Genomic DNA, 27,216 nt, shown 5'->3' with positions numbered 1-27,216 from the left:
GTTCTCTAGCAAAAGTTGGTTCTGCATTAATGCATTAGCATATCTAACAAGTTTTGTTGCCATATAATAATTACAGCCCATACTGGATCTCAGTGAGTAGCTGTACTTTAATTATAACCACCCATACTTTGCTGGGACTGGTGCATTAATTACCATTACAAAAGTAGTCACATTTAGTGACTCCATTCTCTTTCTAGTTTCCATTACAGTTTGAAAGCACTTTGACATGATGGGGCAGATTACTTGAGTTGGTTATGATTGGCACTCTACACCAGATCTGGATGTATTTGATCTACACCAAACTATCACAATTAACTTATGTTTCCTCCATTACTAACAAACACTGATTTAACATAATGCACCTCTCAGAGATGTCCTTACCTTCACATGACTACCCTGAAAGATTTACAACAGTAAATACCAATAGAGAGCAGGTTACAGCTTCCACAGCTGCTTTATGACTGAATTAATAATAAGTCCATTTTATTACACATTGTCAACTCTCAAACTATACAAAATTACTCATATATGGAGAAAATGTGAAACCTTATACCAAATATGACAGCAGTCCCTGATTAGCAGAATTTGCCAAGAGGAACCCAGCATGTTCTTTCAGAAGAAAACAAATAGAAAACAAACTTTTTATAATAAAAAGAGTACAGGTAGCCACTCCTTATATAGATGAGGCATTTAGCAGTTGACAGGCACACAAACAATATTGAAAACTCTGATGAGCTTTCAGATAATGCCCTCATTTGGAGCTAACTAATGCAGACATGCATCATTATAATGTTCTGCAGCTCAACAGAGAGGTGAGGAATTATGTCAAGTGAAGGGAAGGTGAGGAGAAAATAAATGGGGAGGGGGAAGATAAGAGAGGGGATACATGGAGGGAAAGGTGGCGGAGGCTGGGAGAGAAAGACAGCAAGGGAATGATATAGGAACGTGGCATCGGTGAGCTCACCCGGGTACAAGCAGGAGGAATTCTGTGTGGCACACGATAAAGTAAAGGAGTGGAGGAAAGCAGAGGGGGACAGCATGTAGAACAGAGGAAGATGGATGAGGAAGCCTGTGGAGTGAAAGGTGTGAGGGTAGATTAATGGAGTGAAGAGTAGAAACCAGGACGGGGTCTCAATGTGTTCAAAGCAAGTTTTGCAAAGATAGGTCCCATTTATCTAACTCAGAGATGCTGGTAGAGGAAGGAAGTTCCCATTGACACAGATTGTGAAATTGAGCATGCTGAGCTAAGGAACATGTTCCGCCTCTAGGTAGTGAACTTTCCCCTTGGACAATGTTGGGCAGTGGCCATTCACTGGGGTGGGCAGCTGATTGATGGGACACCAATATAGATGATTGTGCAAAATTTATAGCACAGCTATCATATGGTATGACAGCTTTCACAGGTGGCTTTGCATCTTATTGGCTAGAATACACCTGTGATGGGGTTGGCATATAGACATGGACATTTAATACAAAAACCATTCTTAAAATTAAGATTGTGATGAACGCAATGTAAAAAGCAAGAAGATAATTAATAGGAGAGACAGACGAACAGCTAAATTCACCAGGAAAGATAGTGGAGTGGAAGATACAAATATGACTGCAATGAAAATGAAATATAGTTGGGCTGGACATTTAGCCAGGCGAACAGTTGGTAGATGTACCAAGGACATTCTTTGCTAGATTCCAATAGGCAAGATACGACAAAGATGAAAATGAATAAGTAATGGAAGGTGCGTGGAGGTCATTAGATAACATGTAGGAGCAACAAGGATTCAATATCTGAAGACTATAATATATTGAGAAGGCCGAGGTCAGACGTTCACCACATTTTATGCCTCACAACATACTTACTGAAATTGATTTTGTAGCACATTTCAGTCACAAATCCACAGTCACTGAGCATTTTGGATTGCTCCAGCCTGAAAATCAGGTGGAACATATCCTATGTACTCAAGAAAGAAATTTTCTTGACCACATCAACAAATTAAAGGTTTCAGCAATCATCTTCTGTTTTTTCAAAACTCAGAAGCCATCTTAACTGAATTTTATCTGGCTGCTTACTGTTTCTGCTCTTTTCTAAAATAACTTACAGAAATCTCAGACACTTTCCGTTTCGTAAGTATCTGTATTACTCTCACTTCACATTTCACTCTTATACAATGGTTACTCAGCCACAAAAGCTTAAATCTCCATAGCAACTATTTGACATACAAAAATTATCACTTATTCTAATTTTTGATGGAGTACAGAAATACGAAAATTTACATGTTTCTGTTTGTATATTTCTAAAAAATGGAATATCTGAGGTTAATGCTAACAGCAAGTGAACTCTGATTCGCAACTACACGATTTAATAGTAAATTCATGTGCAGGCAGCTTAAATTGCAGGTACACACAAATATCTGTAGTATCATGCGATATCGTATAATCTTCAGGATTGTGAGTTACAAACTGTCTCTTTTGAGCCCCTGATGAGTGAAAGGAAAGCATTAAAATATTGACATGTAAATATTTGTATTGCATAATAAGTGAAAATATATTCCCAAAGGTGCACAAAACCACCAAGTTATCTCCAATTGAACACTGTTCAAAAGAATTAGGGAAATACATGTTTAAAAGTCAGGTATGTTAAATCTACTTTGATACAGGTGTTACCTGTGGTCTTATTGCATGGCTTGAGATCTTCACTTTCAATGTAGACAACAATTTATTGGCTATGTTATGCATTTCAGTGTCAGGTGACCCCTCAGAAGGTAGAGAGTACCAATGTCGCAGTGTTTTCTAGTGAGTTACACAGATGGCAGTTGTCATTTATGGGCATTGTATTCAACCAAGCTCATGCAGTGAAACATCTCAATACAGTGCAAGTTGTGCAAAGGCAGTCTGTCTGATCCAAAAAGGATGGACTTTTAGTCAGGTTACTGCATATGCTCATGTCTCTCCAAGCCATCATCCATAGCTTGTGGGCACAATACACAGAGACAGGTCAGTACACAAGGTGAATTTGACAAAGTCATTGCTGCATTACGACACCACATGAAGACCAATATCTGGCCATCGCTAAATTTTAGCATCATACTGATACCACCAGAGCACTTCAAGATGATCTCCGGAGGGCCACTGTGGCCATCGTGTCTGATCAGACTGCAATGAACAGGATACGAGAAAGGACCTTACGGCCTGGATGTCCTGTTTGAGTACCTCGCTTAAAAGACATCATCTTGCAGCTCGTCTTAATTTGCACTGTTCCCATGTCAAACAACAACTTCATCACTGCCAAAACATATTGCTCACAAACAAGTCCTTGTATCCTTTCATGCCAGGTGATGGCCGTGTACACATGTGGAGATGCACGGTGAGTAGTATCTGCCAAATGTTGTCCAGAAAACTGACAGATTTTCAAGGTTCTTTGATGTTGTTGGGAGGCTCCAGTGTTGACTGCCATACAGATCTTGTCATCATTCATTCATGGTTGCCTTACAGCCAGGCAATACATCAACAGATCATGTTGGACCATGTGGTGGCTGCTTTATACAGCAGTGGTGCTGAATTCCTTCTAATGCCAGGGCCCACACTGTGGGCATCAGCAGGGATGTTTTACAAAGCCTGGACATTTTAGTAATGGAATGGCTGACTGTGAGCCCAACCTAATCCCATTGTGCATACGTGGGAGATCCTTTAAAGACATGTTTATCATCACTCTGTTCTGCCACAGACACACCAAAAACCCTCCAGAGCTCTGACTGAAGAATGGGAACAGATAATGTAGAGTGTTCTCTATAGGCCTATATGGAGCATGCCACGTAAGTGTCAGGCAGTGATAAACTCTCACAGAGGGCATACACGTTATTGGAGCTCTCAAAGTCCAATGAAAAGTATCTAGGATGATGAGATGAATAATTGTTTCCACATCAGTTTTGTTAGCTGCTAGACATTTCACTTCTTTTTACATAAGCAATCGAAGATTTAATGATGTTTTGTTGTACACTTAATTTGTGGAAGATGAAGGTACAATTTAATAACATACCCAGTCCTCTTATTATTGCTCAATGAAGTATGGCAGATTCCCAAAGTCATGTTCCCCTAATTCATTTGAGCAGTGAATTTAGGGTTATTTTACTCCTTAACATCTGTCAGTAAGAAGTGCAAATGCAGATGTTGTAGAACAGATAAACACTATTTTGTCCAGTTCCTACTTTAGCTTCTTTTAGTGATTACTGAATATTACAAACACACAGAAAACCCCAAATGCACAACAATAAAAGACTGCAAGGAAGAAATGAAAAAACAAAATAACAGGCTTACATCAGCTAAGGCAGAAACTGAAACACTGGAAACTGGGAGCTCCCCAAAGTAATATGCCTTGAGTTTCTCCGTAACATATTCTGCATGTACTGAACTATGTCCATAATGCAAGGAAAGTGGTGCTACTTTCCCAAAGTCTTTGGTGATATCATTCAAGAGATCCACATTTTTAAAAATAGCTGCAAAAGAAAAACAAATAAACAATTCAGACAGAATCACAAATGAATATTAACTATATTTGAGACACGGTTGTTAGCTACCAGCAACTATTTTGACTCAAATGAATACTTTAGTGGTTTAAGTTTTTAACAGTTATAAAATTAATCAAGGAAAAAAAGGAATAACTTCTAAAAGTTTTATAAAATTGCCTTACTGTTCATGAATTGGTAATATTCTACAGTGAAAGTTTTACTGTCTTACCTCAAGTATATGATGGTAGGCTTCAGTTAATTCCCTTTTTCAGATTCTTCTATGCCACACCAAAGCAATTAGAAGGCATACCTGCAGTGACTTCTATTATAGATATTAGCGGAGCAAAAGGGTAGTATAACAGAACTGGAGTGTCAATTATGACACAATGAAAAATAAAGGACAGTTTAATGCAGGCTGAGAACTGTGAGTTAAGTATAGTATGTGTAAATTGTGAACTGAGTCAAGAGAGTGATGATTAAGTGCACCTCCGAATGGGAGGGGAATCATTTCAAGAATTTCAATTGCAACTAAATTATTCTGGAAATGAACGTCCAACTCTAATGAAGGGAAATGTAATATTATGAGAAGGAAAATTGCCCTCAGCATATAGCAGAGATGCTGAGTCACAGATAGGCACAGCAAAAAGATTTTCACACTTAAAGCTTTCGGCCAATGACCTTTATCAACAAAAAACACACACACACACACACACACACACACACACACGACTGCAGTCTCAGGCAACTGAAACCACACTGTGAGCTGCAGCACCAGTGCATGATGGGATTGGTGATTGGGTGGGGGAAAGGAGAAGGCTGGGGGGAGGAATAGTATAGTGGGGACAGCGAACAGTGAAGTGCTGCAGGTTCGGCGGCGGGCAGGGGAGAGGTGAGGAGGGGGGGCGGGAGGGGGAGGGGGCAGGGGGGGGAGGTAGCAGAAAAGAAAAGAAATAGAGAGAAATAAATTTTAAAAAATTACAATTTTGTCTCCTTTGAAGGCATTACCTACAAACAAATCTGGGATACGGTTACGGGCACCCGAATGGCACCATCCTATGATAACCTATTCATGGGCCATCATGTGGAATCCTTTACCCCTCACCTGGTTCATATTCACTTAAGACACCTTTGCTATCTGGATCGAAGGTAAGGACACCCTCTCCACATTCCTCCAGAACCTCAACAACTTCTCCCCCATTTGCTTCACCTGGTCCTACTCAACCCAACAAGTCCCCTTCTTAGATGTTGACCTCCACCTCTACATCAGTACCTCCATCCATATCAAACCTACTAACCACCAACAATACCTCCACTTTGACAGCTGCCACCCATTCAAATACCAAGAAGTCCCTTCCTTACAGTATAGCCACCCGTGGTTCTCACATCTGCAGTGATGAGCAGTCCATCTCAAAATGTGCTGAGGGTCTCACTGAAGCCTCAATGACCATAATTATCCTCCCAACGTTGTACAAAAACAAATCTCCCATGCCTTATCTTTCCAGTCTCCCACAACCTACCAAAGCCGCACCCATCCCGCGACAGATGAGCATTCCCCTCGTAACTCAGTACCACTCAGGACTGGAGCAACTGAATTACATTCTCCGCCAGGGTTTCGATTACCTCTCGTCATGTCCTGAAATGAGAAATGTCCTGCCCACTATCCTTCCCACCCCTCCCACAGTGGTATTCCGTCATCCACTAGACCTACACAATATATTCGTCCATCCTCACACAACCCCTGCTCCCAAACCCTTACCTCATGGCTCATACCCCTCTAATAGACCTAGATGCAAGACCTCTTCCATACATCCTCCCACCACCACCTACTACAGTCCGGTCACTAACGTCACCTACCCCATCAAAGGGCTACCAGTGAAACCAGTCACGTGGTCTAGAAGCTAAGCTGCAACCATTGTGCTGCATTCTATGTAGGCATGTCAGCCAACAAGCTGAATGGTCACTGACAAACTGTGGCCAAGAAACAAGTGGACCACCCTGTTGCTGAACATGCTGCCGAACATGATGTCCTTTATTTCAAAGACTGTTTCACAGCCTGTGCCATATGGATCCTACCTACCAACACCAGCTTTCCTGAACTGCGCAGATGGGAACTTTCCCTGGAATACAACCTACGTTCCCATAACCCTCCTAGCCACAACCCTCATGAGTCACTGTCCTCACCCATCCAGCACCTTCCCTGCTCCCATTCCAGTTCTACACAACTGTCATTCCACCACCACACCCACTTTTTAAAATTTTTTTTATTTATTCTATCTTATTTTATATAATTATTTATTTCTCTCCATTTCTCTCCTTTTCTGCTACTCCCTCCTCCCCCCCCCCCCCCCCCCCAATATGTCCCCTGCCCGCCGCCCAACCTGCAGCACTTCACTGTCCGCCATCCCCACCATACTATCTCTCCCCCTCCCCACACCAGCCGCCTCCATTCCCCCACCCAGTCACCACTTCCATCCATCATGAATCGGTGCTGCTGCTCACAGTGTGGTTTCAGTTGCCCGGTACTGCAGTCGTGTGTGAGAGTTTCGTTTGCGTGTGCGTGTGTGCATGCGCGGGCTTATGTGTGTCTATTGCTGTCAAAGGCCATTCACTGAAAGCTTTAAGTGTGAAAATCTTTTTGTTGTGCCTATCTGCGACTCAGCATCTCCGCTATCTGGTGTGCGGCAACTTTCCTTCTCATAATATTGTTACATTCCATCCTGGATTTTCCATTGTTTGAAGGGAAATGTATGTAACTTGTGATTTGTTCAAACAGAATTTATAATTAGGAAGGAATAATGATGGTATTTCTCTTGTAACTGTATGCCTTCCAATGCTGTCTGCTCCAATAGTAGTGCAAGGATTGCTTTTTCCTTGAGATTTTAAGTTTCTGCCAATGTACACTAATCACTGATATAATTCCTGTTCATATCAGAGCTACTTTTATACTGTGCAGTATGCTGTCTGACCAAGGACACTATCAGCAATAAGCTGCACAAGACACTACCACAGCAAGCAAATACATTGACACAGATCCTTTCCCACACTTACTGCCATCTCATTTGCAGTACAATAATAAGCAAAACTCCAAAGATAAGTGTAAGAGGTTTTTTTTCCATATTTCATACCTTCAGCTTTGTTACCTCCTTCATGAGATGTAATTCCCACAATCCAAGGTATAGAGATCTCTATATTTCTTTCTTGCAGTGTTTCAAGAGGATCTTCACATAGAAATGCACCATTTGACTCCATTTCTACAACTGGTTTAAAAGCTGTGCCTTCTTCATCACCCCATTCCTGGTCAAAAATAAAACATCTGGCACAGTATTTGAAAAAGGTATTACACAATGTTGCTGATCATTCGTGAATAACTTGTGTAACATTAACATGCTTCGATTAACATCTGGAAGTTTACAGGTTGTGGCAACTTTTGATTGTTGCCATCCCAAGTTAAATCTTTAGATGATGCAAGACAAATATTATTATTATATTGGTTTGAAGACATTGGCATGACTATTAGGTCCCTTGAATATGATCTAAATGCTTGACGAGATTAAAGACTTTCCTCATAACAAATTTTCTTTGGAGAAGGTGACATGGATACATGTTAGAGACCTGAAAGACAAGCTGGCAATGTTGACACGGACCACTTATGAATATATTAAAATGGATAGTAAAATCACACATGGAAGTGTGCATGTCTACAAGCACATTAATGCTCTTCCCTCCTCACACACAAATAAAACTATAATATAGCCATGACATAAAACAGTAAATAAAACAAGAATTGAATTAGCTAAAAAGAGTACAATAAGTGTGGCTGGCTAACTACTAATAAAAACAGGAAACAAACCAGCCACTATGACAACAAGTACATGTTGGTTAACAATTCTATACATGAATGCTGAAAGTTCTCAAATATAAATCTGAGTCCTAGTTTAAAAACATATATTCAAAGAGAAATGAACACAAAGTAAAAATTGTACAACTGTGATTCAGATAATCACAACTGACTTAGTTACTGACTATAAGATGGTGAACTAGCCACTGAGATACATTAGAAATCCATAACCGATAATTTGGGCAACACACAAAACCTTAAAGTCTTTTCCACACTCATCTCAATGTTATTTACAACAATGGACAAATAGTTATCCAAAAAACTGCTACCCCATTGTCAGAATATAAAATACAATGACGTAAAATGAGCTGCACTGACAGTAGAACAACATAATGTGTGAGTAGTTAGGTACACCACTTAAGCAATTTCAAGAAAATCTCAAGAAAGCTTTAATGTGTCCGATTTACAGGTTGTTGTGACACTGCGCACGAGATGGCGACAGTCATGTGGTTAGCGTTCAAGCCCCATAATTGGTGGATCATTGAATCAAGTCATGCTCCCTTCTTCTCTTTTTAATGCCAGTTGTATTATCCCATACACATTATGTTTGAAATGTGATATGATGAAAAGATATGTATTTGCATGAACTTTTACTGAATTTCCAACATTAGTTTGTTTGTTGCTAATTTTTACTATCACAATAAATATTATAATTATGGACAAGTAAACCTTCAAAAACACACAGTTTACCTGAAAACATATGCCTATCGTGATTTCCGAAATCCCTATACCTGAAACTGGGGAAGTGCTGAGAACTGTTTTGCACCTCAATGCTTTGATATGCAGACATAGGTTTCAAGAAGAAGGCACTGGTTTATAAAGTCCAACTTAAACACTAGAAGAAGAGAAGAAGTAGTGTGACTAGGGCCTCCCGTCGGGTAGACAGTTCGCCGGGTGAAAGTCTTTTGATTTGACGCCACTTCGGCGACTTGGGTGAACAACTTAAACACTGATAAATAACTTTATTCAATAATACAATGAGTTACAATACAGCAGAATATGAGGGTAGTGTACGAACAACTGTCAGAAGTGTTTTCAACATTGCAAGTTATAGGAAGATGTTTCTCATATAGACACAGAAAATGAAATAAAATGGCAACTACTACATTGAATGAACACAATTTTCCCCCACATGCACAAGGAATCCTTGGAATTTCTGGGGAAAAACGAAGCTCATTGACATTTTCAAAAATTTCTCTTTCTTCTGAAATTTTGGATGCAAACCACGTTTAATATAAAATTTTCATAAATATTGGTGCTGAATATCGGCACTTTATGACAAAGTATTTTAATAGCACCTTCATGAGAAGCAATTTCTCATTCATTTTCAATCAAATACAAACAAGTTTGAAGGCACTTAATAAAGTTTTTAACTTACCTTTAGAAATAAAAGTTGCATAATATCTGTTGCAGTAATAAAATATAGTAAACAGCCAAATAACAATGGAAATTCAATAAAAGTTCTTGCAAATACATGTGTCTTTCCATCACATCACATTTCAAATGTAGTATGTATGTGTGGCATTGATATAAACATCGACCCCCAAATGAGGACATACTCACTCACTCATCCCTCCCCCCTCCACTCACGAGTTCTTTGGACAAAACGTTTGAGAAGATGCAGTCTGTTTATGTGACTTCTTGTATATACATGTGTAGATGCTTGTACTTAAATATACATCTGTATCGAAATATAAAGTGGAAGTGTTTGATTTTGGGATAGTAACCCTCCATATTCCCACAGTGGTAACCCCATTATGAATTTTGAGTACATTTCGAGTCTCCCGCACTAGTTCATTGTGCTACAAGTGATTGTTCGCCACCATGATTTTTCCACATAACACTTTCCTCGTGGACTTGGAAGATCAAACCAACTCTATGGATGAATTCATCACAAGTCCCGCGACTGATTTTTCTCTGGCTGACTACAATTCACATACTACACCCATGTCACATGAGCTGTTTGTCTCATCACAACGGCTGTTTGCTACACCTCAGGCCCGCACAATGGACTCAAGATTTGTATCACTGGATTGTGTTCGTCACTGTGTGCAATCTAACTCAGATGATATTCAGAACAGCGTTTCTTGTGATCGTAATCGAACGCACAGCTTAAGTTGCCTCTGCAGCTGGACATTCATTTACAGCATGCTCCCACAACCGTTATTGTGGTGCCGTGTGCAAGGCCGCCATTCTGCAACAAGTAACATGTTTGAATCAGCCATCCTCTGAACCTGTTCTGACTCCCACAAATACTAGCCTAGGGCATATCGTCATTAATAGTGCACCACAGGCATTCCCCAGGACTTATTCACAGATGGTTGACCATAATAGCACAACAAACTTTCCCGCCACTGTGTGTCGCGGACTTTAATTCACATCACGCACGTTCACAATCCACCCTCCCTCTATCACCCCTGCCTGCACAGAGGGTTCCGGTTCCTGCCGTAAACCCGCTCGCTGTTTCCACAGCACCGCCTGTGCCTGCCGCGATGGCCTTCCGCTTTGCCTCCCAAGTTGGACATTTCAATGTGACACCCCCAGCTGGCATATCAGTTTTAGGGACCCCAGCTCCTGCTGCTCTTCCACCCATTTGTTCCACAGTGCCGACCACACCTGCCATGACGGCCTTCAGTGACGCAACAGATATTCTCAGTGATCGCACACATGGCAATTGTGACAAACGTTCTTTTGGATCAATACCCCCCCCCCCCCCCTCCGTCGTTACTTTAGTTTTCTCCGTGGGCCACCCGTGCCTCCCACACCAGACCGCCGTGCTACCATTTCCTGGCCAGAACGGGATTTCGTGGCTCACAAAGACTATTTGGTGTTTTTGGAGGTTCACAATTCTCCTCCGTCCCCTCCCACTGTGTGCCTGCCAAAGTTACCGCCCCTGTCAGAAGATATCCCTGTGTCATGGTTCACTTTGGTAGAGCACATTTGCGAGCTACACCACGTTTCCAATAACTCCAGATTCCTATGCCTCATGACACCTTCATGACCACTCGAACCTAATCTGTGACCTGCTCCTCTCTCCGCCACTGCCCCGAAGTATGACTTCGCCAGTAAGATGGATTATTGAGCTCCTCGCCTGTTCCCCCAGGAGCTCATCCTAAAAATTTTATATGGAGAACATCTTGGGGACTGGACACCATCGTAACTCTGGCACCTCGTACGGTTGCTGGCCAACGATCAAACTGTGTCAGATGTAATGCTCCAGGTGGTGTGGTCTACTAAGCTACCCACCGCTCTCCAGATACACTAGCTACCACATTTCTTCAAGTCAATCGGATCGCGTTTACGGATCACCAATCAATTGTACTCTCTCCTGTGACAGTACCAGCCTCCGTGTGCTCTGCCACAGGTTGATACACCTGCACCAGAGATTCGCCTGTTTGCTGATAGGGGCAGCGCCTGCTCCTTCACTGTCCTCCACTACGCCTAGCGGCCTGTGCTCACACCCCCACTCTCCAGATCTTGCACACCCTATACACCCCATACGTGCCAGTATGTCTACCCAAAGCAATTGATGACAACAAGCTGCCCCCTCTTGCTAAGTCTCGGCCTCCACCATGCCCTGATCACCCGTACTGCTGGTATCACAAGGCCTTTGGCGATACAGCACAGAAGTGTAGATCGCCTTGCCAGCACCCAAACACCATCCGCAGGGCACAGTAGACATCAAACCCTGCATCACAATCCTTGTGTTTCCCCTGGACTTTTTACACAGTCTACAAATGAGCCAATCCTAAGAATGAATTTCTTGTCACACCAAAAACTTTCTCCAAATGTTGTTCAGGACACAGAGCTGCACCACCCTATGTACACAAACAGTGTGCTCGCCTTCCAATTTCCCACTCAAATGTCCTCACGGTGAATAGTTTGTTGCATGAGTGTTCCACCATTGCAGGTGGCATTCTGAGGAGTGTGAACGTTTAACTGTCTGAGTAAACTGCGCTGATTCCTCGGCTCCATCAACTACTGTCCCCTCATCGGCTGCAATACAAGATCCTCTCTAAGATGCACTGTCAGGCAAGCAAACCTCAGAACTCTGACCCATCCGTTGGACCAGTCACATGCTCTAAGCCTTCGGGGTAATAAAGGTTTCAATGGCCTGGGCTGCAACACTCGCCCACCCAGACCCCTTGGCTGAACTATTCACTGCCTCAGACACTATTGACACAGCATTGGGAGCTGTCCTTCAACAACACTCCAGTGACAACCTCTCACCCCTGCACTTATTCTATAAAAAACTATCTGCCACACAGAAGAAATACTCCGCCTTCGACAGATAGCTCCAGTCCATCTAAGAGGCTGTTAAACATTTCTGCCCTGATGTTGAAGGATGCTGTTCTATATCCTCACAGACCACAAACCACTTGTGAATGCCTTCTGAAACTCTCTGAAGACCCGCCCCCTCGTTTCTTCCTCCATTTTTACTTGGTGTCTCAGTTTATGACAGATGTCCACTGTATCAAGGGTGCAGATAATATCGCTGCCAATTTTTTCTCACGCATTAATGCAGTGTCCAACATCATTGATTTGTCTAATCTAGCCACTCTTCAGGCAACAGACAAGAACACCCAAGCACTCCTTGCGAACCTGACCACCTTGCTCATGTTCACCAAAGCACTATCCCCCAGCATTGCTGCCGAGGTCTGGTGTGATTCTTCGACTGAGGTCTTCCGTCCAGTGTTACTGGCTCCATTACGCATCACGTTTTCAATGCCTTACACAACCTCACACAGCTGGGCATTCGTACCTCTACCCGGCTCATTACCAAGCACTTTAACTGGAAAGATACCAAAACAGACAGCCAGATGTGGGCTCGCAATCGTACCCTTGCCAGCGCAACAAAGTTGGCCACCATACAGCCCCCCCCCCCCCCCCCCGGGTAAATTTCGCATTCCTCCAGAATGCTTCAGGCACATCCATATCGATCTCACTGGCCCCTTCCACTATCAGAAGGTTTTGGATACATTCTGCCTTCTATTGATCACTTGTCCTGATGGGTGGAAGCCATACCTTTGCCGAACATTATGGCCGGAATGGTTGTCAAAGTTTTCCTCTCCTCTTGGATTGCCCGGTTCGGCTACCCAGCCACAATCATAACTGATCAAGGCCGGCAATTTGAGTTGTTCCTGTTCGCTTTGCTGTGTTGCATGTGCAGTATCCACAACATCCACACCACCTTGTACCACCCCCAGAGCAACGGTTTGGTGGAATGGTGGCACCGCACTTTAAAGACCACTCTCAGGTGCCATAACTGCCTTTGGTTGGAAGCTATACCTTGGGACCTTTTAGGGTGGAGATCAATGTAGAAATCAGACATCCAGGGCACCATATCAAAGGTGGTTCACGAAGAACCCTGTCCTGCCAGGTGAACTAGTCCAGCCCACGACTCTAGAGGATACCCCTCCCCTTCCCCCTCCCCCCCCCCTCCCTCCCTCCCAGACTTCATTAGCCACCTGCATATCCATTTCAAGCACATATGCCTCTATCCACCAGTTAACCATACCTCCCTGGTTTCCTACGTGCCCACTTCTCTTCGAGGCTGTTCCCACGTCATGCTACAGGATGACACCATACACCAACCTTTACAGTCACCCTACCAGAGTCCCTTCAATGTTCCGCAACATGGGGATTCAACGTGCAACTTTCTCATCATGGAGACAAGCACACCCCACAGTCAGTTTCACGGCATCGGGTCAAACCTGCATTTGTGGTCTCCGATTCTCTGGCATCAGGCTCTCCCGACACGACTTACAACCTAGCCCCCCCCCCCCCCCCCCCATCTTTTGGATTCCTTGAATGATACGGCACAAGACACTCAGGTCCACGGTCCCTCACCGTTGTCAGCCCTAGCAACTCTCCTTTTTCTGGTTTCCCGGAGAGTTCAAGTGACCCTCCGTTCACGGGTTTTCCAACCCACACCACCCACACTGAGCTCCTACGATCATGTGTCACGCCTCAGTTCTGCCACACCACATGGAAGACATCTCACTGGTAGTAGATAATGGCCACGTCTTCATCCTTCTGATGGACTCGAACCCTCTGTTATCAGATGAGGGCCTGGAAGTCGAGGTACTACAGTGTTTTGGCCTCCCTCAACACTGCGACCCCGCCTTCCCGCACACCTTCATCTCTCCACTCAGTGAGATTTGAATCGTCTCTTCACACTTCGGTTCTTCTCCACACTTCAGCCCACTGGCTTTCTCTCAAGCCAGCCATCGCCTCGCACGCCCACACTGTCGTTCCCAGACTCCAGGATGTCCTTGAATACGACGCAGACACTACACTCCCCCTCCCCAGGACTAATCACAAGTACTCTGTACTGTGGGGGAGGGATGCTGTGTGGCATCGATATAAACATCAATCCTCAAATGAAGACTGTCTCCAATCTTGAGCTCTTTGGATAAAAGGTTTGAGGGGATGCAGTCTGTTTATGTGGTTTCTTCTATATACACGTGTAGATGCCTGTACTTAACTATACATCTGTATCGAAATATAAAGTGGAAGTGTGATTTCGGGATAGTAACCCATCACATGCCACATATGAAATAATATGACTAATGTTGAAAACAATATAAATAAAAAAAGATTAGCAGGACTCGATCCAGTGATCCACAAATTATGGACTTGAATGCTAAGTGCATGACCGCCACCAGCTCATGCTCCGGGTCACAAAGCACCGGTGTGTCAATGATGTTTACAACTTCTCTTGTAATTTTCTCCAAATCACTTACATAGTATGCCTTACTACTTGATCATTACATTGCCCTAATGTACTATTAACAGTGTACAAAGTTTGAAATAAATCTGTGATCCGAACGTTGTAGCCTCCCCTTGCCAGTTACTTTGAAGCCCCTCCTTCCCTCTGTGTGACTGATGCTGTTTACCATGGCAAAAATGTAGGCTTCACCAGCCTTAGTAGTTTTCCATTTTTACCTGCAGCCAAAGATTCTTCTTCTGACACATAACTCTCCTCCTCAACAGAGAGGTAATAGCACTCAAGACAATAGCATGGGGTAATAAAATACCTTCCTTGCATGCACCCCTTTCTGTTGTGTCAGCTTGCTTATTTCCCAGGGTCCCTAAATGGTCCAGAACCCAGCAGAATTATACTCCTTTCTCTTGATGTGGTATATGAGGTGTGTTTTGTGTGTTTGGATCACATTGTCTGCTGGGTACATTTGCTGAATGGTCTGTAGAGCACGTAGAGCAGGCAAGAAGACTATTCTGTAGATTGTATCTCATCAGTTCCAGAGACTAAGATTGCATAGGGCTCTGCATCGAAGATTGTAAACCTGTTTGGGATTATCATCCGAAAAAGACATTACCAGGGGAAACTGGTGAGCAATGACAGTATAGCCTTGCTTGGACTCATCAGTGTAAATAGATATTAAATAACACTGCTCATCTAAAAAAAAAACGGTCTCTTGCTTTTCTGCAAATTACATGTATTTGTTCTGCAGATGGTCACACAAGATTAAAGGCCAGAGACTGAGGGATTGAGTAGACATTACATGCATGTCACACCATGGTTAGAGGTGGTTCCCCATTCTCAGCATCAAAGCTGGGTACAGCACCTGTCTTGGCAGCTTCTATCACCAATCTATGGCTCTCATGGTGAAAGAAGTCCAAAGTCTTTAAATATGGTAATCATACAGAATCATATACAGAGTATTGTAGTCCAGCGATGATCGAACAAAAGCTCTGTAAAATAACATGTGGGAGGATCTGTCTGCCCTCCACTATCTACTACTAAGGCACTTTAAGATATTTGGAGCTTTTAAAGGTCTTGCTTTGAGATGCTTCAAGTTCGGCAACCAGTTGAGTTTCTTTTCAAAAATGAAGACCAAGAACTTGACTGATTCCTTAAAACTAAGAGCTGTGTCCTCCAGTCACAGTATGAATTGATTAAAAATATTTTATTTGTTGTGAAGCTATCACACAACTGTTTCATGAATCGTTACTGTGAATGTTATGTACCATTTGTAAATGTGTAGTACATTTACCAAAACACATGTTGGGAATACATTGTCCCATTATCATGTGCTTAAAGCTTCTATGCTGTAAGACATTGTCGAAAGTAAAAGCCAGCGGCATACAAGCATAGTCAAACTTAAAACTCTTCCTAGAGCATCTCATGTTGGCATGTTCTACCCTCGTAAGACCTGAAATGCTCTAGGAAGAGTTTTACGTTTGACAATGCAAATGTGTGGCTTTTGCTCTTGACAGTGCGTAACATCATAGAAGTATTGAGCACTTGATAATGGGATAATGTAGTCTCTAAACATGTTGTTGTAGATAATCATACATTTGACAACTGGTGCATGATGTTCTTAGTATGGATGATGTACATGACTAAACCACACTTAACATTTATCAAGGGGGAAAAGGAAAAACATCTAGTGGGGAAAAGGAAGCACATGATTTTAGCACACAATTCTAGTTGTCTTAATGTTAGTTGCACTTGTTGAGCTGTCACTTTAAGACAACATGATAAGCAAAAGATTGTAAAATCATTCACGCATGGCACAGGGTTCCTGAGGGGAGGGAATTACTGCTGAGAGAGTAACATTTATCATGCTCTCCTGAGGAAGAATATTCTCCTTGGTTTGTCATAATGGAAAGGCACTGCAAACTCAATCTAAAATATCTTCCTGAAAGGAAGAATCACATTATAAATGGAAGACTACCCTGGAAGCCTTATTCATAAAACTGTTGATGTAATATCACAGGCCTTTGCAAAATCACCAAACACTCCTATCAAGCAATGCCTATGCAAGAAACCTCTTATCACTGCCTACAGGGGTATTAGATTGTCAGGTGTAGCTGGTACCTGCAAAAAACACAAAAGTTGTCAGAGAATTTCTAAAACCCACTAAGTAGCAGCTGATCACCTGTTCCAACGTTTTCTCCTTACAGCTGCAAACGGTAACTGGAACTACTTTGTGTGATTCTTTCTGGGTTTCAGGAGGATGATCATGATTGTTTCCCCTCCAAGAATCAGAGTACAGTCCCTCAGACCAGATTCTATTAAAAAGCTTTAGGAGGACAGTCAGGTGTAGACACTCAAATATTGAAAAATGTTTCTGCAAAGGCTCAGGGCTCTCTGTTTACAATGATCAAACTTTTTATAAAATTTGCAATTTTCCACCCACAGGTTTGTCAAACAAGCATGTAGATGTACCAAGTTTTTCAAATTTAACTTCAATTTTCAAGCAGCTGTCACAATGTGTGTATCGTAGCATGAAGTATTTTGACACTAGTGGTAACGTATGAAGTGCAGTGCAGGATATAAACTTCAAATCTGTGAAATCTGCTCCAGTTGCTAGATATCTCAAAGTTGTAGTTAATAGTCTGGCAGACTATTGTTTGACAATAATATGCTTGATAAGTCAAACATATCTGTCAATTAGCTGTCAATATTTTCTCTCAAACCCACTGAATCCAGTCTGTTTGATAAATACATCAAACAGAACAGCGCACTGCCAAATAATTTGACAAACATATGAAATTTGGGATATTGTTTAATTGTCTATGGGAGCCCTAACTCATTTGCCTGCACATAGATCTCTCTGTATATTGAAACAGTATTTACCTCTATCAAATTAAATCAACAGTGTCCTTCTGTGTAAATCTGTCAACCGACGAACAGCTGAAATACAATCATGATATTTTCTCAAAATATTTTTTAAAAAATTACAGCTTTCATCATAATCTTGAATTCTATGTGCAGTCTGCGTAGAAAATCATTAAACACGCACTACATCATTCTAATAATACAAGATAAGGATTATTGTCACCAGAAACATGATAATTCTGGAATGAATCTGCACTGCTTTAGTTAATCTAAAACCGTACAGAATGTGTTTAAAATGATAATTCCAATGTAATGGAGATTATTTCAATAATAAAACATTTCAAAAAGTTTGCATACCATGCTGGAACCACAGTAAAATCACCGAGGTCTCTGCCTGTTCCATGTATGCTTCTTACTCAACAGTCATTTTATGAACTCTGCTAGCTTTAAGTATCTTCCAGTATTTATTAGCTTTCTGTCTCTTTTCCACTGCCAACGTCTCCTTCTCTATTGGCACAAAGAAACATGAATATGTTTGTGTGCCAAAATTTTTTGGGAAAATTTTTAAAGCTGCTGAAGAAGGCAGAATGAGGCAGCTGATAGCCCAGTTTTCAGAGTCTTTTAAACAGGAGCTTATATTTTTTCCGAGAAAATTCTGCACTGGCCATGTGAATGATTTTTATTAAATCTGTGACCGGTTTCACACCACTTATCAGTGCATCCTCTTGGTCCCCCATTTCTGAGGTGTAAATTAAACTTTTAAATAGCCAGTTTTTTGAATGAAGCAAGAAAGTACTCAGATATGCTATTTACAACATAGTAACATTGAATATCGCACTGTAACCACTCCCCACTATTCACGTCCAATATACAGTCATCTGGTGAAAGTGGTAGTTAAAATTTAGAAATCTTTGTTAAAAATTTAAGGAGCACATCAGCAAGCCAGGTTCAAAATCGGCCATAGGTGCGCATTTGCAGGAAACGGGTCTCTGTATCACCGGTATCCGGAACAACATGCAGGTGTTACACTTTGAAAGTAAGGGCAACACTCTCAATGTTTTGGAAGAGGTTGAAATCTTCAGAGTTCTGAAGAAATCCCCTTGCTCCTCACTTAATGCCCAGGCCGATATGAGGCACAAGGGTCTTTTATAGAAAATGTATGTGAGTACTTTCTTGTTTCAATCAAGAAACTGGCTATTTAAAAGTTTAATTTACACCTAAGAATTGGGGGGATCAAATAGTTCATACGCGCTCTTATATTATTTTTTGTACAGATTGCCTGAGGACGCACCAATAAGTGGTGCGAAACTGGTCACACATTTAATAAAAATCATTCATACAGCCAGTGCAGAATTTTCTTTGAAAAAATGTTAAAGCTTGGATGTGGATGTCCGCCCTACAGAACATGTCAGGAGCTTATATGCCTTTTTTGGTCTCCGATAGCAGTGTTTTTCTGCTGTTTTCCTTCTCTGCCCTGCCACAACAGGACATGTCACCCATATGAAAAGAACTTTATGGTTCAGTAAACTTTTGATAGCTTATACAATGAAATTGAAATAACTCAAAACTAATTTTACACCTCAGAATGAATTTCAAGTCCACAAAAATTTTGCATGTGCCTCAGTAATACATGGGATTCCCAAAACCCTTCTGATGATAAATGAGACACTTCGTAGCATGTCCCTCCATATTATGTCACTTTATAGACTATATTTTCTCCTCACATCAGATTTTGTGTGTGTGTGTGTTTTTACATGAGCAGGTATGGTAACTTTGAACTACTGTATCTAGAAAACGGATAAAGCTATCAAGAAATGTTCAAGGTTGTTCAAGATCATGATCTTAGGAATATATTACAGAAATTACAGCCATTTCCTGTTCATAGCTGTCCTGTAATCTGGGGATCAGTTTTTGTACCCAACAACCATGTTTTTGGGGTGTTTCTCAATAACAGATAGAGATTTTTGAAAACAGGAAGATGGCATTTCTCGATAAATGCCTAGATAATATAATGTTCAAATCTGAACTATTTGCTGCAGTTTTTTATTATTTAGATTTTGCCTCACACCAGATTTTACATGCTTATTTTGCATGTATGTGTAAAGTAACTTTGAATCTCTGTATCTTGGAAACAGTAAAGATATCAATAAAAATTTCAGCTATTTGCTGTACATAGCCATTTTTGATTCCACAGCTTGGTTTTGGTATGAAAAAAATGATATTTTTTTGTTTTTTATTGGCTGGGGGGGGGGGGGGGGTCTAAGAAAACATCCATGAACTAACAATGCCTCCAAAAGCCCCTTAAGGCCCTTCATAGACCACATCAAATGCGAAAAAAAACTAACCTATTTGCTTCATTTCCTTAAGCAGCAGGAAGTGGGTAATGTTCATACTTTGACCGTGTACTGTAGCACAGTGACACTAAGATGATCATTCTGTTGACTATACAAGTGGTTCCTAGTCCAAGAGTTATCCAAAACACTTTAACCTTGAACTATGAATAGAATCCAAGGCACGAGAGCGGAAGAATCCCATTTTTATGCACTGTGTTTTGGAACATATTAGGTAGTGCATCCTGTTGCACGCGTACCAACAGCTGGTACAATATCTGATATGGGCATTACACAGTGCTAATTATTTACGGATACTCTGTAGTATTAACAAGTTTTGACAGCACCTGAAAGTTTACAGATTAAAGTAACCAGTGCAAGTATATATCAACGTGCTGACATGATACAAGCACAACAAACTATATTGTGACAATAATACAGAGTCAATGTCCTCATGAAAATATCAGAGAATATATAGCCCAAAGTTCTAAGACTTGAAATGACTTCTGCACGTATACACATGCTGCTTCATTCAGAAGAACAACGCTCCCTATAATTAACACTCATAGTTTGCTCTAATAAACCCAAATACCACTCACTGTTTATTGCAAAGATCTAAAATAATGTGTGTCCTTACCAGAAACTGTCTATCGGCTTCAATAATAATTCTCCCTTCTTTTTTTCTAAGACACTGCACAAGTTCAGCAGCTGACGTCCAAGAGCAGCCAACCAAGGACCCCAGTTTATTGGCATACAGTGTGGGTTCCCGAGATGAGGCCCATGGACATAAAGCAGTGCCACTCTGAGAAATAGCAGCATGAAAGAGACCTTGTAGTAGTAAAAAAAAGTACTACAAGTTACACAACTGTAAACAAATAAATATACAAGGGAATATACTAAACTGACTAATAAAGATGTTCTAATACTTGACAGCACTAACTACAAACAAAGCAACTAAATGTAAAGTTGTCACTAACACCCAGCTTATACAAAATAAATTTACGATGGTAGGATTATCAGAGGATGCACATTTCCTGATTAGACCTTGTGCTACAGTGTGCGTAGAAAAAACAACTCTAACAAACTTCTATCGCCACACCTTTCAGTACATGACTAATACTGAAAATGAGTTCTTTTTAGAATTTCTAACACACAAGTCATCAGAAGTTTACATGAGGCCAAATGTTACACTGTGAATGCACAAGAATAAATTAATTAATGGTAAAGTTCCATTCAAAGTGTTGTACCTGCTTCTAAAACTATTAGTTAAACAATGGAAAGTTCAGGATGGACTAATGACATATTCTGTACTGCTATTATAATTGTGAGTCATTCATTCATACGAATATACATATGTACATATTTATAGGTATCCAGTGTGGTATTTAAGAGCTGATACTTCTCTCTGTTTTCTTATGGGTGGTGGAAGGGACAACTTGCAACCTGGAACAGGCACTGTACATGCTATTAGAGGACATCAAACAAGAAGATGGGTTTTGGCAGAAAAGCTTCTAGAAGGCTCACGGATATCTGTTATAGAATAATAAGCATCCAGAAACACTATGGCAATTACATTTGTTCATAGTTTATGTTTACTGTTAAGAAAAAATTTAAATGTTACATTAAATCAAATTGGAACATCCACGATCGAATGTAACAATATTATGAAAAGGAACTTGCTACTTGCCATATAGTGGAGATGCTAAGTCGCAGATAGGCACAACAAAAAGACTGTCACAAATAAAGCTTCTGGCCAGTAAGAACTTTGCCAAAAATAGACCTCCATACCGTGTGCGCGCGCACGCACACTCTGTAGTGATTCGAGAATTTCCACGTAAATTCTGGAACCACTCAACCTTCTGCCACCTCAAACATGTGATGTTTTAAAGATAAGTGTGAGAGCGCCTATTTACTGTACAACACAGGACTGTATGTGCAGGATTGACATTTGTCATGGAAGGACAGGAGCTGCGTCAGACGAGCGGCACCAACAAGTGTTTGCCGGTTGCGCCTTGGAAGCTCTATTAAAAGGACAAGTAGTGTTTGTATAATATTCCATGGTTTATGGTATTGTGATAAATGTTAAAGAGACAGATGAATCATGGATTGAATAGAGACTTTTACTTATTTCATGTATGGGACTAACTAGAGGAGAGACATGTTAATAATTTGTGGTGGTTATTAAACCAATCATGATATAAATGTATATTAATAGAGTCTAACATTTGATGACTCAGTTGGCTTAACAGAGTTTAAACGTTTATACAAGAAATGGTAAAGTGGTCTCCTGTTGACGTGAAAATATACCATGATTGAACTGAAAGTTTTCTACAAGTACCCAATTATTTCAAAAGTGGAGTCTTTTAAATTCCTACAACCAGTGATAGTCTTTGGAGAAGAAGTTTCTGGGAGATCGACATAGCTGATTATCCAGAGAAGAGGATCAGCTAGACCCATCATGTACGTCAACTGATGAGAGAGAGGTGTGAATTGTGAATGCAATCCAGTTTTGCACTGCTCCTCGTGTCGTCAAAACATTAGAATGTGGCGACCTAAGTGACAGGACTCTAAGAAAAGGGGAATTTTAAGATGGAAATGGGAAGAAGATATTCTGAGTCGCCATAGCAACCAGGCATAACAAGATAAGAGAACTGTTTCAAGTAAGTGGGGAAGATCAGTTTGGATTCCATAGAAATATTGGAACACGTGAGGCAATACTGACCCTACAACTCATCTTAGAAGAAAGGTTAAGGAAAGGCAAACCTACATTTCTAGCATTTGTAGACTTAGAGAAAGCATTTGACAATATTGACTGGAATACTCTCTTCCAAATTCTGAAGGTGGCGGGGGTAAAATACAGGGAGCGAAAGGCTATTTACAATTTGTACAGAAACCAGATGGCGGTTATAAGAGTCGAGGGGCATGAAAGGGAAGCAGTGGTTGGGAAGGGAGTGAGACAGGGTTGTAGCCTCTCCCCGATGTTATTCAATCTGTATATTGAGCAAGCAGTAAAGGAAACAAAAGAAAAATTCGGAATAGGTATTAAAATCCATGGAGAATAAATAAAAACATTGAGGTTCCATAGGGATTGCTAAGATTTTCTTTGGGGAGCTCAAGGGTGAAGGTGAGAATGTCCATTCTGTAGGAGACGATTAACACCATACCTCCTCCGGCTTCTCATTCTAGTACCAGCTAGGTAGGGATGATTCTGGGAAAGGAGGCCGGGAAGGGTTTCCTGTCTTTGAGGCTATCTTCTTTCACCTCTTCGATATTAGCAACCATTTCTCCTTCTTCCTTTCTTACTTCTCATTTGAGTACCTATCTATCTTTCCCTCTTTCCATACTCAACTACTTCTATCGCAGAAGTTCTTCCTAATTTCTGCGGTTTCCAATAACCTAAAACTTATTTCATATAAGTAGGCCGAAGAATCTGACAACACAAAAACACTCACGCATACACACAAAGAAATATGAGTACACAAACAATGAAATTACACATCAAAAAGGGGAGAACCGTCAAACGTTGTAGGGGGAAAGGAATGTGTACATCAGGAAAGGATGCACACATTGTTGTTTACTGTGGCAGTTCTACATCGCACACATGGTTATTTAGGAACACTTTAGGGAAATTTGCACACATTGCTGTTTACTGTAAAGGTTCTACATCACATATTTACAAAATAGAGATATATACATAGATATATGGACAATGATGATTCTATATCACATATGTGTGTAAGTGTAGAAGAACAATGATAATTGCGTAAGTATATAAGACTAGAATGATTCCACATCAAGTATGCACAAGAAGGATGCGTGAGTAAGAAAGGAGGACATAAGCCAGAGAGGAAAGCATCAAAGAAGGTTAGCCTAACAAGTATTCTGATGACTGGTAGGATAGTGGGACTCTCATAGTTTAAAATATGTAGACATGGTGTATGCTGAAAGTGTAGAAGTTGATGAGTAAAGGAGGACTCTTGGGTATGTAAGTATGTAATGAAGTATTAAAAAGCGAGAGTGAAGTAGATTTTTAATTTTTCCAGAGAATATTTAATTATAGTGTACATAAAGATGTAGGGCAATGAACCATGAGGCCTACTCAAGAAGGATAAGGAGGGCGCACCCAGTATTTATTTGGATATAAAAAGCAGAACTAAGAAAGGCTGACCTATACTGTGCGGACAGGGGCACCAAGAAGGGGATTGACCTGTACCATAGCAGAATAGGAGTTAAAAGGGGCGCACCTACCAAAACGGAAGGAGGAAGTGCACTCATACGGTCAACCAATATGTAAGGTATAGGTACTGTTCCTAAAAGGAAAAGGGCAGTATCATGACAGAAGTCACACATTTGGTAGGAATTACACTGGTAAATTTGGATTCTATCATTTTTCCCAGAGTCCCTCCAGATTGCAGACGGCAAAAAACAGTACAAAAAATTAGAATAAAGGATGAAATATTTAAGTTTCCAAGACACCTGGAATTAACGATTGGAGCTGAAGAGAGAGTCCTGACCATTCATAAGACACTGCGGAATGATATCTTAAGTAGAGGCTTCTGTTCTAACAAACGAAGTAGAGTAAAGAATCAGCAGAAAGACAAAAATCGGAAGCCTGCTCTATTGGGTACAAGGATTTATGAAAAAATTGTGTATATAAACTTATGCAGTAAATGATTACTTTTAAAAAGTGGATTGTCATTCGGTATGATATTAATGTACATACTGATTATGTATAAAATATCTCATGTTCGATCTAAGGAGGGGGATTTGTAGCGATTCGAAAATTTCCACGTATGTTCTGGAACCACTCGATATTCTGCCACCTCGAACATGCGATTTTTTAAAGGTAAGTGTGAGAGAGCCTATTTACTGCGCAACACGTCTGTGTGTGCAGGATTGATGTTTGTCATGGGAGGACAGGAGCTGTATCAGACGAAAGGCACCGACAAGTGTTTGCCGGTCGTGCCTTAGAAGCTGTATTAAAAGGACAAGGAGTGTTTATATAATATTCTGTGGTTAATAGTACTGTGATAATTGTTAAAGAGACAGATGAAGCACGGATGAATAGAGACTTTTACTTACTTCATGTATGGGACTCCCTAGAGGCGAGACATGTTAATAATTTGTGGTGGTTACTAAACCAACCATGATATAAATGTATATTACTAGAGTCTAATGTTTGATGACTCAGCTAGCTTGTTGTTGTTGTTGTTGTGGTCTTCAGTCCTGAGACTGGTTTGATGCAGCTCTCCATGCTACTCTATCCTGTGCAAGCTTCTTCATCTCCCAGTACCTACTGCAACCTACATCCTTCTGAATCTGCTTAGTGTATTCATCTCTTGGTTTCCCTCTACGATTTTTACCCTCCACGGTGCCCTCCAATGCTAAATTTGTGATCCCTCGATGCCTCAAAACATGTCCTACCAACCGATCCCTTCTTCTAGTCAAGTTGTGCCACAAACTTCTCTTCTCACCAATCCTATTCAATACCTCCTCATTAATTACATGATCTACCCACCTTATTTTCAGCATTCTTCTGTAGCACCACATTTCGAAAGCTTCTATTCTCTTCTTGTCCAAACTAGTTATCGTCCATCTTTCACTTCCATACATGGCTACACTCCATACAAATACTTTCAGAAACGACTTCCTGACGCTTAAATCTATACTCGATGTTAACAAATTTCTCTTCTTCAGAAACGCTTTCCTTGCCATTGCCAGTCTACATTTTATATCCTCTCTACTTCGACCATCATCGGTTATTTTACTCCCTAAATAGCAAAACTCCTTTACTACTTTAAGCGTCTCATTTCCTAATCTAATTCCCTCAGCATCACCCGACTTAATTTGACTACATTCCATTATCCTCATTTTGCTTTTGTTGATGTTCATCTTATATCCTCCTTTCAAGACACTGTCCATTCCGTTCAACTGCTCTTCCAAGTCCTTTGCTGTCTCTGACAGAATTACAATGTCATTGGCGAACCTCAACATTTTTATTTCTTCTCCATGGATTTTAATACCTACTCCGAATTTTTCTTTTGTTTCCTTTACTGCTTGCTCAATATACAGATTGAATAACATCGGGGAAAGGCTACAACCCTGTCTCACTCCTTTCCCAACCACTGCTTCCCTTTCATGCCCCTCGACTCTTATAACTGCCATCTGGTTTCTGTACAAATTGTAAATAGCCTTTCGCTCCCTGTATTTTACCCCTGCCACCTTCAGAATTTGAAAGAGACTATTCCAGTTAACATTGTCAAAAGCTTTCTCTACGTCTACAAATGCTAGAAACGTAGGTTTGCCTTTTCTTAATCTTTCTTCTAAGATAAGTCGTAAGGTCAGTATTGCCTCACGTGTTCGAACATTTCTACAGAATCCAAACTGATCTTCCCCGAGGTCGGCTTCTACCAGTTTTTCCATTCGTCTGTAAAGAATTCGTGTTAGTATTTTGCAGCTGTGACTTATTAAACTAATAGTTCGGTAATTTTCACATCTGTCAATACCTGCTTTCTTTGGGATTGGAATTATTATATTCTTCTTGAAGTCTGAGGGTATTTCGCCTGTCTCATATATCTTGCTCACCAGATGGTAGAGTTTTGTCAGGACTGGCTCTCCCGAGGCCATCAGTAGTTCTAATGGAATGTTGTCTACTCCGGGGGCCTTGTTTCGACTCAGGTCTTTCAGTGCTCTGTCAAACTCTTCACGCAGTATCTTATCTCCCATTTCGTCTTCATCTACATCCTCTTCCATTTCCATAATATTGTCCTCAAGTACATCGCCCTTGTATAAACCCTCTATATACTCCTTCCACCTTTCTGCCTTCCCTTCTTTGCTTAGAACTGGGTTGCCATCTGAGCTCTTGATATTCATACAAGTCGTTCTCTTCTCTCCAAAGGT

The 27,216-nt window shown here is 41.0% G+C and overlaps 1 protein-coding gene across 2 annotated transcripts in view; it reads right to left on the bottom strand.

Annotated features, from left to right (window-relative positions):
* Positions 1-27,216, bottom strand: part of LOC126475399 (venom carboxylesterase-6-like) — a 138,794-nt gene that overhangs the window by 29,857 nt on the left and 81,721 nt on the right. For both annotated transcript variants that reach the window (XM_050103233.1, XM_050103234.1), the window contains exons 5-7: positions 20,954-21,144; positions 7,625-7,793; positions 4,309-4,487 (exon numbers count right to left, since the gene is read on the bottom strand). In XM_050103233.1, the coding sequence (XP_049959190.1) occupies positions 4,309-4,487; positions 7,625-7,793; positions 20,954-21,144 (539 nt within the window). The remainder of the gene's footprint in view (positions 1-4,308; positions 4,488-7,624; positions 7,794-20,953; positions 21,145-27,216) is intronic.

The sequence above is a fragment of the Schistocerca serialis genome, chromosome 4, assembly GCF_023864345.2.
Source record: "Schistocerca serialis cubense isolate TAMUIC-IGC-003099 chromosome 4, iqSchSeri2.2, whole genome shotgun sequence".
NCBI classification, from domain to species: domain Eukaryota; kingdom Metazoa; phylum Arthropoda; class Insecta; order Orthoptera; family Acrididae; genus Schistocerca; species Schistocerca serialis.
The sequence above is the reverse complement of the archived record's forward strand: the minus strand, read 5'-3'. Positions and strand labels throughout refer to the sequence as shown.